Source organism: Octopus bimaculoides, chromosome 5 (assembly GCF_046866305.1).
Source record: "Octopus bimaculoides isolate indiv1 chromosome 5, ASM4686630v1, whole genome shotgun sequence".
Classification (NCBI taxonomy): domain Eukaryota; kingdom Metazoa; phylum Mollusca; class Cephalopoda; order Octopoda; family Octopodidae; genus Octopus; species Octopus bimaculoides.
The window spans coordinates 55,782,867-55,796,224 of NC_142932.1; the positions used below are offsets into that span (position 1 = coordinate 55,782,867).

At 37.1% G+C, this 13,358-nt stretch overlaps 1 protein-coding gene across 3 annotated transcripts; it reads left to right on the forward strand.

Annotated features, from left to right (window-relative positions):
* Positions 1–446: 446 nt before the first annotated feature.
* LOC106876213 (uncharacterized) lies at positions 447–11,939 on the forward strand. Of its 3 annotated transcripts, none has more exons than XM_052968037.2 (3): positions 447–1,354; positions 6,290–6,512; positions 7,027–11,939. In XM_052968037.2, the coding sequence occupies exon 3, from the start codon at positions 8,797–8,799 to the stop codon at positions 9,907–9,909; it is 1,113 nt and encodes a 370-aa protein (XP_052823997.2). In that variant the 5' UTR covers positions 447–1,354; positions 6,290–6,512; positions 7,027–8,796; the 3' UTR covers positions 9,910–11,939. The 3 variants fall into 3 exon arrangements, with proteins under 3 accessions (XP_052823997.2, XP_052823998.2, XP_089208398.1); XM_052968038.2 differs by having other exon boundaries at positions 447–607; XM_089352272.1 differs by lacking the exon at positions 447–1,354 and having other exon boundaries at positions 4,508–6,512.
* The last annotated feature ends 1,419 nt before the right edge of the window (positions 11,940–13,358 follow it).

Consider the following 13,358-nt stretch of genomic DNA (forward strand, 5'->3'; position numbering starts at 1 on the left):
TGTCAACTTTGACACAGTGTCTTATCACAACACCAGTGCTGTTTAATTGTTATGCACAATGAAGGTATCATTTTATCGACTCCCTACATTAAAAATTCACTCTTTGGGCAGCTAGCAATTAACCAAACATAAATAGCAACAACATACAAGAAAAGATAACTCTATAGTTTTTATATGATACACACACTTGTCCGTCGAGGTAAGGCATTATACAAAGTAACGGTAAATAAATATTTCCTTAAAACGTCGATCGCTGTTCTTCCATCTTTCATACTGACAACCAACACCTTAACAACAACCGTTAGACACACACACACACATTTGCGTGTGTACGTAGAGGTGTGTATACATATGCGTTCGTGTGTGTGTGTGTGAAATTAAGTATCATTCGTCAAGTCCAAAGAATTTGTTAAGTTTTCTATAATGTCATTATGACGTCACAAAGCCTGTGATGTTTTCTCCAAACATTTCGTTTCAAATATGTTTCAGTCTCTTTCAACCTTTCGCTGTGATTAGAGGCTAAGAATGTGTACTCAAGGGAAATATTTGAAGATTAGTGTGAAGAAGTCAGAGCCACCTTTATCTTGTTTTTTTTTTTTATATTTGTGTGAGTGTTTTATTCAGGTTTCAATTCTTAAACATCCTCTGTACCAAAATATGGTTGTACGGTATAAGGTGTACGGTATAAGGTTTTCTACTAAACAGGAAAGGGAGATGCACAAGAAAGAATTATAAAGGCATCAAATTACTGCACGAGCTATAAAGGTCATAGTATATTTCGTCTGGAATATAGTTAGCCTCGATGAAATTCAGTTCGGTTTCATTCCCGGAAGATATGTCACAGATGCAATCTTTCTGGTGAGACAGCTGCAGGAGAAAGACTTAGCCAAGAGTAAACTACCAAACCTGACCTTTATGACCTGGAGAAGGCCTTTGACAGGGTGATACACTCTGGAAACTACTACAATGCTGGCAACAAAGATCATTTCTCTTAGAGTGAAGGGCGTATTATATGACGCCTCATCCAAATATTTGAAGACTAGTGTGAAATCAGTCATCTTCACCTTATTTTTAATATTTGTAGGAATGTTTTATACAGTTTTGAGTTCTTAAACATCTTCCGAAACATGCTGGTTGCCATAACATAGTTACTAAATGTACGGTAGTGTCACTGTATCCGTATAAGCTTCTAACCAGGCAATTTCAGGACAGAAAACTTTCCGTATGTCCAAACAGTATATTTTATAGTATACAATTCTTTGACTGTAAAGAGAATGTGGCATTAAATAACAATGGAAATTATGAAAACGAAATAAGTTTCTCGATATAGTCATACATATATCAAGAGAGTATGGTAAGTATTTTAATATAAGTTGGATGTTATTGAAATGTTTGATGAACTTTTTGAGATATTTCCGTAATAAAATTTTTTTTAATTTCATTTAGCTGTTTCATAAATTTCAAGAAGTTTACATACGTCTTGGGTTATTAGTCTTTATGCATGTAGAACTGAGTGTATTAAGAGTATGTCTTGTATATGTGGCACTCCGTCGGTTACAACGACGGGGGGGTTCCAGTTGATCCGATCAACAGAACAGCTCGCTCATGAAATTAACGTCCAAGTGACTGAGCACTTCATAGACACGCGTACCCTTAACGAAGTTCTCGAAGAGATTCAGAATGATACAGAATGTGATATGGCTGGCCCTTTGAAATATAGGTACTACTCATTTTTCAGGCTGAGTGGATTGGAGTAACGTGAGATAAAGTATCTTGCTCAAGGACACAACGCGTCGCCGAAAAATTGAACTCACGACCTTACGATCACAAGCTGAATTCCTTAACCACTAAGCCGCGCTTTTTCACCTTGTATATGTAGTGTGTGACTATTGGTGTCCTTCGCCCTTTCTCTTTCTTCCATCCTCTGTCTCACGATATTTTTCACTCTCTTACACTCTGACATACAAATACGTTCAAACGTACATATGCATGTACCTCCATATCACCCATCCTTCCTTACACACACGTACACTTAAACATACGCTCAGTATGGATTTTCTAGAAGCTGATTTCACAGTCGTCCCCATAAATCTCTTCACTTGAATTTTCCTATATAGTCTTCTCTCCTCCCCCTTACCTTACTTCCTCTCATATCTTCCTTTATTCAATCAGATACGTACCGCAGATACTTAAAATATTTACTTTTACAACATCAAAAACACGAAGCTCTCTCAAGTCAACCACTTTTCTCTGAATATCTATGTCCTTCCTTACTTCTCTCATAAGATCCAGTCAAATTCAGGCTGACCACTGTATAGCCATGCGTGCAAAGGTGTAGCTAGAGTGTGTGCGTCGTCCAAAGCACCTCATCCCCGGCTCCTCAATCAGACCCAAAATTGTCATTCCCATAAAAGCCCCACTCGGGGTAAAAGGTAACCCCCACCCCATAAATTTTCATTCGAAGATGTCGCTTGTAATTCTATTATTTTCTCTTTTCATTTTATCCTAGCACAAATACCAGGCCTTTCCAAGGTTTATTCTAATTTATACCCAAAACAAATATATTTGGTATAAATTGTTTTAAAAACTTCTTAAAAATGCGCAACAAACGTAGAAACTAACAAAATGTTATTCCCATATATCTTATTTTATATTAAAAACTAGTGCTAATTTACATGATTAGTCTAGATTAGTTATATTTCTATATTTGGGAGGTATACAATATTCTTAGCTTTCCAAATACAGGAAAGTATTTCAAAATGATAGCTAGCGTATACCTGTACACAATTTCAGTTAGCCGCAAAACTGGTCTACAACATGGAACAGAGATATACATACATACATTCAATTGTATTTTTTTTTAAATAATTCAGAAAAGTTTATTTTAGAAAGTAGATACAAGATTAAACACGGTGTTGTACTTTGTTAGAAACGATTACAACAGCAGGAAGATGAACAGACACAAGAACACAAAGATCCATATGAGCGGTCAGGGGAATGTAACCGATTACATTGACTCCAGTTCAATATTAGTTTTGAATTTATCAACAGGGCCAGATTTAAACCTGCTTGGGGAGGGGGATCACTTCAAATTAGAATCCAAGACAGACAAATCAAATTTACATTTTAAAACCCATTTATTACATGTTATTGAAACTGGGCAAGTTTGAAATGCATCTATCAGTGCAAAAAATTATCTAAACTGAGTACAAGTTTTGCACTCTGCTTCCTGCCAGATACTATTTTCTTTTGCTAGGCATCTGAAAAATTAATGATTTCCTCAAGTTGTATCATTTGCAACCAAAAAGCCAGGGCACTTCGTCTTTCATACATCATCGTATTTCTCTGATAATCTTGTATCACCCAATTTACTGAATGACCTCTTTCCTGAGCAGCTAGTGACCACCAAGCTTAAATATATTCTAATAACTACATCAAAACTATGAAAGGTATCAAGCAAGCCCTTTCATCATGGATTAACAATGCCTGTTGAAATGGAGTGAGACATGATCTGAGCTTATAAAGGGCTGCAAACTGCATAATATCATCTCCAAACACATTAGTAAAACCATAAGGAAAAAAGCTTCAGTTTTTATCCTTGCATTAGATAAACTGCTAAAGTTGGCGTTAAGCTTGTACCGATTGATAGTCTTCTCTATCTTTCGTGAGGTAACAAACAATGGATTTAAGGATGATAGTGAAAGTCTCTCATTTGAAATTTTGTCTTGCAGAAAGGACAACTTCTTTCGAGGCTAATACTGGATTTACAATAGAATTATTTTTCTTTAGTCTATCTGTTGTTTCTGTATAGCTTCTATTTCCACACATCTTCCCGGCACCCGTTTCCAAATCTTCATACCTACCCTGAAGCAATTTCAGAAAGTTTTCCAAAGATCCACCACTTAATACAAATCAACTCTTTGAAAAGTTTTATTTGTACTGTTAAACCATACAAGACTTATATTCCAGATCTTGGTCATCAGAGCAGTCAACACAAACCCTTTTGTCTGCCTATATCTGATCCTATTATACTTCAAGGGTTTGTTCCAGATCATCTTCAATATATCGAGTACATTTTGAATGCTTACATATCCTTTCAATGAGATATATGTGGGAGGCGGAGAGAAATCTTTTTTGCGAAAGTGGAAATGGTATCGAAAACAGCCAAATTTATATCGCCTTGTAAGCATCAACACAAAAATAATAAATCGTAATACATTGAAAAAAAAGTACAATGACAATTTCATTTTTTTTTTTAAATTAAAACAAATTCTAATGCATCGACAAATGCTAACAGAAAAATAATATGAAAATTTAAAGCTTTAGAAAAATCTAAGTGAAATATCAATGAAAGAAACTAACAATAATTGGGAATGCACAAAATAACTTGATTACCCCAAATGATTAAAACAAATAAAATAAAGCATGAAAGTAGGTTATTATTATAGATTTCATTTTATTTTCAACAACGTCGTTTAACTCAGAGTAGCATCGGAGAAAAGAAATCAGGATAGCCAAGTTTCTTTTTGTATATTCCCTATTATTGTTTTCTTTCACTTTTACATCCCAACACGAACTCTTCACAAAAACATTGCAAGAGAACTCGCTGAACAAAAACAAACAAAAAAAAAAAAAAAAGGAAATCACCCCCACTACATCTCGAAATTAATTCAGACCAGTGTTTCGGGTGATGTCATTTTGATTGACATATTGACCTTAAACATATAGAATTTTGGAGAAAAGACCATGGAAAATTTTAGGAAAAAATAAGGTTCGGCTTAGTGAAAAACAAGATTCACCGTTATATTCTAAAGCTGAAAAACCTTTTTAGATATTGTGTGAAAGAGAATTTTATAATTACTACTAAATTATCATTAGAAAGTTAAAATTTTGGAAGCTATATTCTCACCTTTTTCTCGTAAATATAACAAACCGGATCTTTTTTAAAACGGGGGCCACATTTTTCATTAACGAAACACTTTGAAACTTGGAACACTGGTAGAATGTGTCATATAAAACATCTTTTTCTCTTAGTCTTCTTAAAAAAAAAAATCCATAAATTATTCCATGTTAAAGTTGTCGTATTTCTGTAATTTCAACCAATCACCGACGTCCATTCAGCCGATATACATTAAGCGCCGACTACATAAACAAACGATTCTGAAACAATTAACCCTAACCCTAACTCTAACCCTAAACCTAGGGTTAGGGTTAGGGTTAAAGCAAATTTAAAATGAGAAAAGCAAATAAAACGAAGAATCGTTTGTTTATGTAGTCGGCACTTAATGTATATCGGCTGAATGGACGTCAGTGATTGGTTGAAATTATCGAAATAAGACAATTTTTTACATGAAATAAATTCGAATACAAAAATATTTTTCTGTTCTATAACACAAAATAGATAAGTATACGAAGTTTGAAAGTCTTTCGGTACCAAAAACACTACGTAAAACATTAATGAAAAATGTGGCCCCCGTTTTAAAAAAGATCCTAACAAACCTATCAAAAGACTTTGATGTCGAACTGAATAATGAAGTTTTAAGAGTGGCAATACTTGCGTGTACGTGTCTGAATCGCAAGTAAATTGAAATTTGTTGGTCATGGGAAGAAAAAGAACTACAACGACTTCGATCGATTGGTAGGTAGATAGATAAACAGACATAATTAGTACTGATTATCATTTATTAGTGCTTTGGTTTTATTCTTTTTTTGTATCAATCCGCTCATTTTATCCCGAAGGGAATTTAGCTGCTTTTGGACTATGTAGTTAATTTACTCAATCCCAAAGTAAGCTAACTGGAGAATCTTAAGAAAAAGGAAAAAGCTATTCAGAGATAAATGCCTATGCATTGTGGGGGTTCCCTTTTCATGCAAAAGTTGCCAGAAAGGCACCTCGTTAAAAAACTCCACCACCACCGTCACAGAAGGGTGGGACGATATCAGACATGCCCCTTTTGTTCCCCTATAAATCCGGTTATGTTTAGCAAACCCGAAATTATAAGGGAATTAAATCGTCCCCGTGACATCTGAACTTTTGTTCAAATAATAACTATATCGGCACAGGCATGGGTTGGTAATTAAGGAATTCACTTGGCAACCATGTGGTTTTTGTTTCAGTACCATTGCACGGCACCTTGATCGAGTGTCTTCTGCTATAGCCCCGGGCCAACCAATGTTTTGTGATTGAAATCAGTTGATGAAACTGTTAAAAGCCAGTAATGTGAGGTGGGGGCGTGCCTGTTTACCGTTTAACATGTTGTATTAATTCGTATACATTTCTGTAACTCAGTGGCTCAGCAAAAAGAGGAATAGAATATTGGAGCCGATTTAATCGAATAAACCCTTCAAGGTGATATTCCAAAGTGTCGATAAACAAGAGTCAAGGATGAAATTCAAAAAGGAATGCGGTTTCTATCTTCTGAATTCAGTGTTCAACCCAGAGAACTATACGTTCCTCTCAGCCTAAAATAGTTGCAGATAAGTGAATTCAATCTCACAGAAGAATGACAATGGTAAATATAGAACAATGATTAATTAAATAGTAAATGCATATATTGTAGAATGTATATAAAGAATTTGTAGAATAACGAAATATTTTTAGAATAAACCATAATTCAGATATTCATTAATACGTTTCTACTGATTCGAACGTGAATGTGTTAAATGCGGCAGCATTTTGTCTACGGAGAACATTCAGACTATGCGTTCACAAGTTATTTGATTCGTTGAAGTAAGAAGATTCCGAGACACCACAGTGTTTCGGTCTGGTTGTGCGTCTTCAAAGAAAGAGAAAAAGGCATTCAAATGTTTAATAAAATTATGGTTTTAATAAATTATGATGGCCAAGAAGAATGGATCTTCGATTTCTTTTGACCGCTTGAAGATTTTTTCTGTTCTCAATAGCTTGTTTTCAGATTGTCCATACAGATGTAGTTTTACATGCTGGTAACGAATATTGCATTCATTTTTTCTTTTCGAAAAAAATGAATAAAGAAGATTGAAACATTTAACGATAAATATTTTTAGGCAATGAAAGGAGTCCAGTGTCCTCACAAGTAGAAATTGTTTGCTGCCATGAAAACAGTATCGTAACAAGACAAGAGGACTGTGAAAATTTAATGAAAGCAAACAAACAAAAAGGAAGTATTTTTTTTTTTTTGAGAAAAATTAAAGATAATGATAAAATAATGAATTTTTTTAACAGCTTTTTTGCTTTCTTGCAACCACTTAAATATTTATAAATACAATTAAAATAATATTACCATAGTCACAGCTCTTGCTTTCGACCTGCCGTTAGAAAAAAACAGTCGAAGTGAAACGAAAATTTGAACTGTCAATAAAAGAAAATTATGAAATAAAACAATGTAGCGGAACGTTAAGAATTTAAAGAAATTGAGCTATGCACTCCGATATCTTTTCAAAGAAATGTTTCATACCTGCGGTGCTACATAAACTCGCAAGGAGCTAAGAAATACTCTACTATGCCTCTGAGTACGGAAGAATGGGCGCTTTTACTAGTGTATTGTGGTAGAAGGGCGGCAAGAGTGAGGATTGGTAGAGTACCGTTGGAGATAGATATGGAATGGTTGGTGTCAGCGGTAATATATAAATGCAAAGACAAGGTGGATATCATTAAAGTGGAGAGGTCGAGAGAAATCGAATGGTGGGGTTTTGGGGTAGAAATTCTAGTCCACATTACCCTACCGGACCTGCACAACATTGCTGAGGAATTAGTGCTTCCCGATGACACGCGTTTACGGATCGAGGTGGAGGGAAGGCAACCAGTATGCTACAAATGCAGAAGTAGAGGTCACATGCAAGCGGTGTGTCCTCGCAGAGAAATAATCGTAGAAGAAGACAAAATAGAAGAAACAGAGGTCTGTGAGGAGGAAATGGTACTGACCGAACAGGAAGAGGAAGAAGAAAAGCAGGAAGAGACTGAGGGGCATGGAGAAAAAAAGCGTATGCGGACTGAATCGCCGCCAAAGTCCCCAAAAACAAAGAAAAGGGAAAAGAATAAAAAGATGATGGAAGATGGAAATGATAGCGAGGAACAGAACGTAACTAAGAAAGATGGAAATTATAGCGAGGAACAGAACGTAACTAAGAAAGATGGAAATTATAGTGAGGAACAGAACGTAACTAAGATTGAAACCCAAGATACAAAGCAGGAAAAACAGTTGACAAGACAGGAGAGGTGGCTAGACTGGTGGACTGTGTTGATGGAACAGCAGGAAAAAGCGAAGGCAGAAGGAAGGATAATCGGAAAGGTAGATTTTTAAAATATTAGAACAATACTTTTCTACAATAAGGGTGTAGAAACGGAAAAAAAGAGAGCTAAGATAAAAGGATTGGTACGACTGAAATTAGAATCCGGAACGTTTGATGATGAAACAAAAGCAATAGTGGTGGCGGAATGGATAGCGAAGAAGCTGCGAGAAATAGACAGATTTGATTTCCAAGTAAGTGGGTTATATGTGGGCTACAACACTTTGCCAAGCGTCGTAACGGCGGAGGAGCTGAAACAATACATACTAATGAAAGAATAAGAACTGTATAAGAAAACTGTGAGCTTTGGGGGACTCGTACCCCATTCCATCATCATATTGTAATTTACTCATTTCATCTCATAATTCGATCTATGTACCCCACGTTTTGTGTTGTCTGTCCTTGTAATGTCCCCTTTCTTTGTAAATGAGGCCATCGTGCCTGTAATAAAGATTTACCTGTTATTATATTGTTGCCGTTTTGTTGGAATTGTTTTGTTGTTGAAAGCCATTGCTGAGGTGGTTTAATATGACTACCAGCTACGTAGCTGCAGCTAGCAGCGGCAGGCCGATCAGCGACATGGGAATGAGAGAGGTGAAGGTAGATATGGAAAATTTGAAGAAACATTTCAAATATTTGAAGAAGGAGGGAGACTGTTTGCGGGTCGACCCACCAAAAGAAGTGATGGAAGAAGCAGAAAAGAAAATTATCACATATAAAACTTTAAGAATCGGCTCCAAGAAAATAGAAATAGCGGACACTGAAATGATTGAGAAGTGTCTGAAGGAAATCACAGAGGAAGTTGTGCTGTTTATGAGAGGAAAAAAATACGGAACGGTGAAGGTGTATTTGAAGGCGGAGCAAGGAGCTAAGAAATACTCTACCATGCCTCTGAGTACGGAAGAATGGGCCCTTTTACCAGTGTATTGCGGTAGAAGGGCGGCGAGAGTGAGAATTGGTAGAGTACCGTTGGAGATAGATATGGAATGGTTGGTGTCAGCGGTAATATATAAATGCAAAGACAAGGTGGATATCAGTAAAGTGGAGAGGTCGAGAGAAATCGAATGGTGGGGTTTTGGGGTAGAAATTCTAGTCCACATTACCCTACCGGACCTGCACAACATTGCTGAGGAATTAGTGCTTCCCGATGACACTCGTTTACGGATCGTGGTGGAGGGAAGGCAACCAGTATGCTACAAATGCAGAAGTAGAGGTCACATGCAAGCGGTGTGTCCTCGCAGAGAAATAATCGTAGAAGAAGGCAAAATAGAAGAAACAGAGGTCTGTGAGGAGGAAATGGTACTGACCGAACAGGAAGAAGAAAAGCAGGAAGAGACTGAGGAGAATGGAGAAAAAAAGCGTATGCGGACTGAATCGCCGCCAAAGTCCCCAAAAACAAAGAAAAGGGAAAAGAATAAAAAGATGATGGAAGATGGAAATGATAGCGAGGAACAGAACGTAACAAAGAAAGATGGAAATTATAGCGAGAAACAGAACGTAACTAAGATTGAAACCCAAGATACAAAGCAGGAAAAACTGTTGACAAGACACGAGAGGTGGCTAAACTGGTGGACTGTGTTGAAGGAACAGAAGGAAAAGGCGAAGGCAGAAGGAAGGATAATCGGAAAGGTAGATTTTTAAAATATTAGAACAATACTTTTCTACAATAAGGGTGTAGAAACGGAAAAAACGATATCTAAGATAAAAGAATTGGTGCGACTGAAATTAGAACCCGGAACGTTTGATGATGAAACAAAAGCAATAGTGGTGAAGGAATGGATAGCGAAGAAGCTGCGAGAAATAGACAGATTTAATTTCCAAGTAAGTGGGTTATATGTGGGCTACAACACTTTGCCAAGCGTCGTAACGGTGGAGGAGCTGAAACCATACATAATAATGAAAGAATAAGAACTGTATAAGAAAACTGAAATGAAACTGCGAGCTTTGGGGGACTCGTAAGCCATTCCATCATCATATTGTAATTTACTCATTTCATCTCATAATTCGATCTATGTACCCCACGTTTTGTGTTGTCTGTCCTTGTAATGTCCCCCTTCTTTGTAAATGAGGCATTCGTGCCTATAATAAAGAGAAATAGTGTCCACTGACGTGTTGAAAGCAATTTTTTTGGAATTTGAGTTGTCGATGACGTAGAGTTTTTTATGTGAGTTGCAAAGTTGAGTATTTTTTGTTGTAAAATTGAGTGTTAATTATTGGTGTTAATTGTTGATATTGTTAGTGTTTTTTTTTTTTGTGTGTGTCTTCCCGTTGTGGAAAATGGAGAAAGCACCGGTAGGTGGCCAAAGTTATGCGGCCGCGACTGGAAAAGGAACAGAGGAAGGAAAACTGGAAATAATCGAAATTAAGGTTGATCCGAAGAAGATGAAGGAATGTGAGAAGTCGCTGGCGAGGGTCGGAAACACGCTGACGTTGACACCGCCTGTGGAACTGACAGAAGGTGTAAGAAAGAGAACTGTGGTTTTTAAAACCATGAAGGTGGCAACTAGAAGGATAGAGCTCGCGACAGTTGAGGAGATCGAGGAGTGTCTGAAAGGTATCAGAAAGCAAACAACTTTTGTAACTCGAGGAAAAAAATATGCCACTGTGGAGGTACGCTTTGCAACAGAAATAGAAGCAATTAAGAACTCTACGGAAGCTATACGATCGGAGGAATGGGTGCTGTTACCGTCGTACTGTGGCAAACATGTGGCCAGAGTGCGAATAGGCAAACTACCCCTAGAACTAGATGAAGCATGGCTCATGACGGCAATAAAGTACAATATGAAGGAAGAGGCCAAGATATTGAAGGCCACAAGAACACAAAGTGTGGATTATTGGGGATATGGGATCGAACTCACTATCCAGGCAACAGTGGAAGACCTAAAAAGAATTGATGAGGAGATAGCGCTACCCGACGACCAAAAATTAAGAGTGAAAGTAGAGGGCAGGCCGCCTACATGTTTTGCATGTGGCGAGAAAGGCCACATGAAGGCGAGATGCCCGCAGAGAGAACCAACAGGAAGACACGAACCAGGTAGTACAGACAGAGACAGAAGAAAACAGCGCAGGAGGGATTCACGGTAATGGAAAGAAAACGAAGGAGTGGAAGAACAAACTCACCACCAGAGAACCAGAAAAAGAAGAAAGATGAATTGGAAAAGGAAGCTGTAACCAGAGGGAAGGCAGATGAAGAGGTGACGGAGCAAGAAAGAGAGAAGGCAATTACTAAACAGGTGAATTTACAGAAGGAGGGAACAGCGATAATGACGCAGGTTTCCCCAGCGAAGGAAGATGATTCGAGAGTTGAAACATCTGACGATGAATGGGAGAAATGGTTTGGAGTTGGAGAAGGAAATACATCAGTAACAGGAGAAGAAGAGAAAAAATCAAGAAGATGGGAAAACAATTGGAATTTTGTAACTTACTCAAAAAATAAGGAGACAGAGAAGAAAATTCTTAAATTCAAACATATTATAAGAATTAAGTTACCAACAGATGTCTACTCCGAAAATGTGAAGGCCATTGTGGTCGATAGGGACACGTACGAAAAACTAAGACATGTGCGGAGATAAAATTGATCCGCCCGGAGTAGCGGTGATGTTCGACGAGCTGCCACCAGTGATCGAACTCAGGGACTTGGAGCCGTTTATGAGGTATTAAAAAAAAAATGTTTTAATCTGAAAAAAAAAGAACAAAAAAGGAAAAAAGTAAGTGTTTTATGTTATAAATATAATTTAAAAAAAAAAAAAAGAGAGAAAAAACAGATAATTAAGAATAACAGAAAAAAGTGAACGATGGTAAATAGTTTATTTAAATGGTACTGCATGGTTATGGGGCCCATGCAGCCATTTCATTTCTTCATTATATAACATCTCATTGTCATTCGTTTTATGTTTTGTGTCCCCATTGTGGTGTTGTGTCTGTTCTTGTAGTGTCCCCATCTGTGTTATGGCAGTAGTGCCAAATAAAGAAAATGAGTATGGGTCCAGGCTTGTGAGTTTACAAGCTCAGCGCTATGGTTCACCGTTCTATGACAAAATTGGTATCTTAGGAATATTCGAGCAGGCACGTCAGGGGTAAACAGTTGTTAGCAGCAGAACTGATGGACGAATGCAATCTTCGAGTTTTTACTATCTCGAGAAGGTACGGCGAAAAGAAAATTTCTCCAGTTTCGCGACACACACCACCGAAAACCCACTATTCGGGTAGCCTTTATACTCCTTGGAAAGGGTTTCGTCTATTTCAGCAATTCTGCCGGGACCACCAATCTTCCTTGGATTGCGAAGCAAATCGTGTCGGCAGACTTCTTTTAAATAATTGTTATAATCTACTGCTGCAGTCGCACCAATCCCTGGCTGTCACTTCTTTGACCCAGCAATAGATGAATAAAACCTAACCTTTCAACCAAGTATCTCTTTTAACAGACAGACTCTCGACTATCTTTCATCTCCGGCATACGAAGCAATGAAATGGAAAAAATAATAGAGCAGACAACAAAGAGTTTCGACTCTCGCTGTAAGGAAAGTGGCTTAAAATTCATTGGTTATAAAATCATTACTTTAAATGCTTCAAATAATGAATGCGGTATTCATCGGCAGTATGCCAATCCCCAGTCAAAAGCACATTTTTTGAAAATTTTCAGCTTAAAATTTGTTGTTAGAAGAAAAAGAAAATCAAAAGAATTTTATGAATGCAAACGGTTTTGTATTATAAAGATGATGAGAGCGCAAAAAAATAAAATAAAAAAAGCTTATATTTTGGTAGTGGTGGGTGAAATTTGTCGGTTTCATAACCATTTATCTAGAGAGAGACGCTGAACCTCGGTCATTAAAACGCTTTTAAAACGCGAGTAAATATCAAAAAGATGAGTGTTCATTCAGAAATTCTCGTACCCCCACCCCCCGCCAACTATTAACGTTATCGTTACTGTGTTTATTCATATTTTTACAACTTTCCAATCTCTAATCGGGATTGGAGGATAAAGACAATAGAACTGCTTCCAGTTCCACCCGACTTTGGAATCTACGTTTTAAGAATAAGAAACACTAATGAACTGACAAGTCGTTTATTGTAAATATAGATATATTGTA

Coding starts and splice junctions, on each gene's coding strand:
- LOC106876213 (XM_052968037.2), top strand. CDS start 8,797: ATGACTACCAGCTACGTAGCTGCAGCTAGCAGCGGCAGGCCGATCAGC.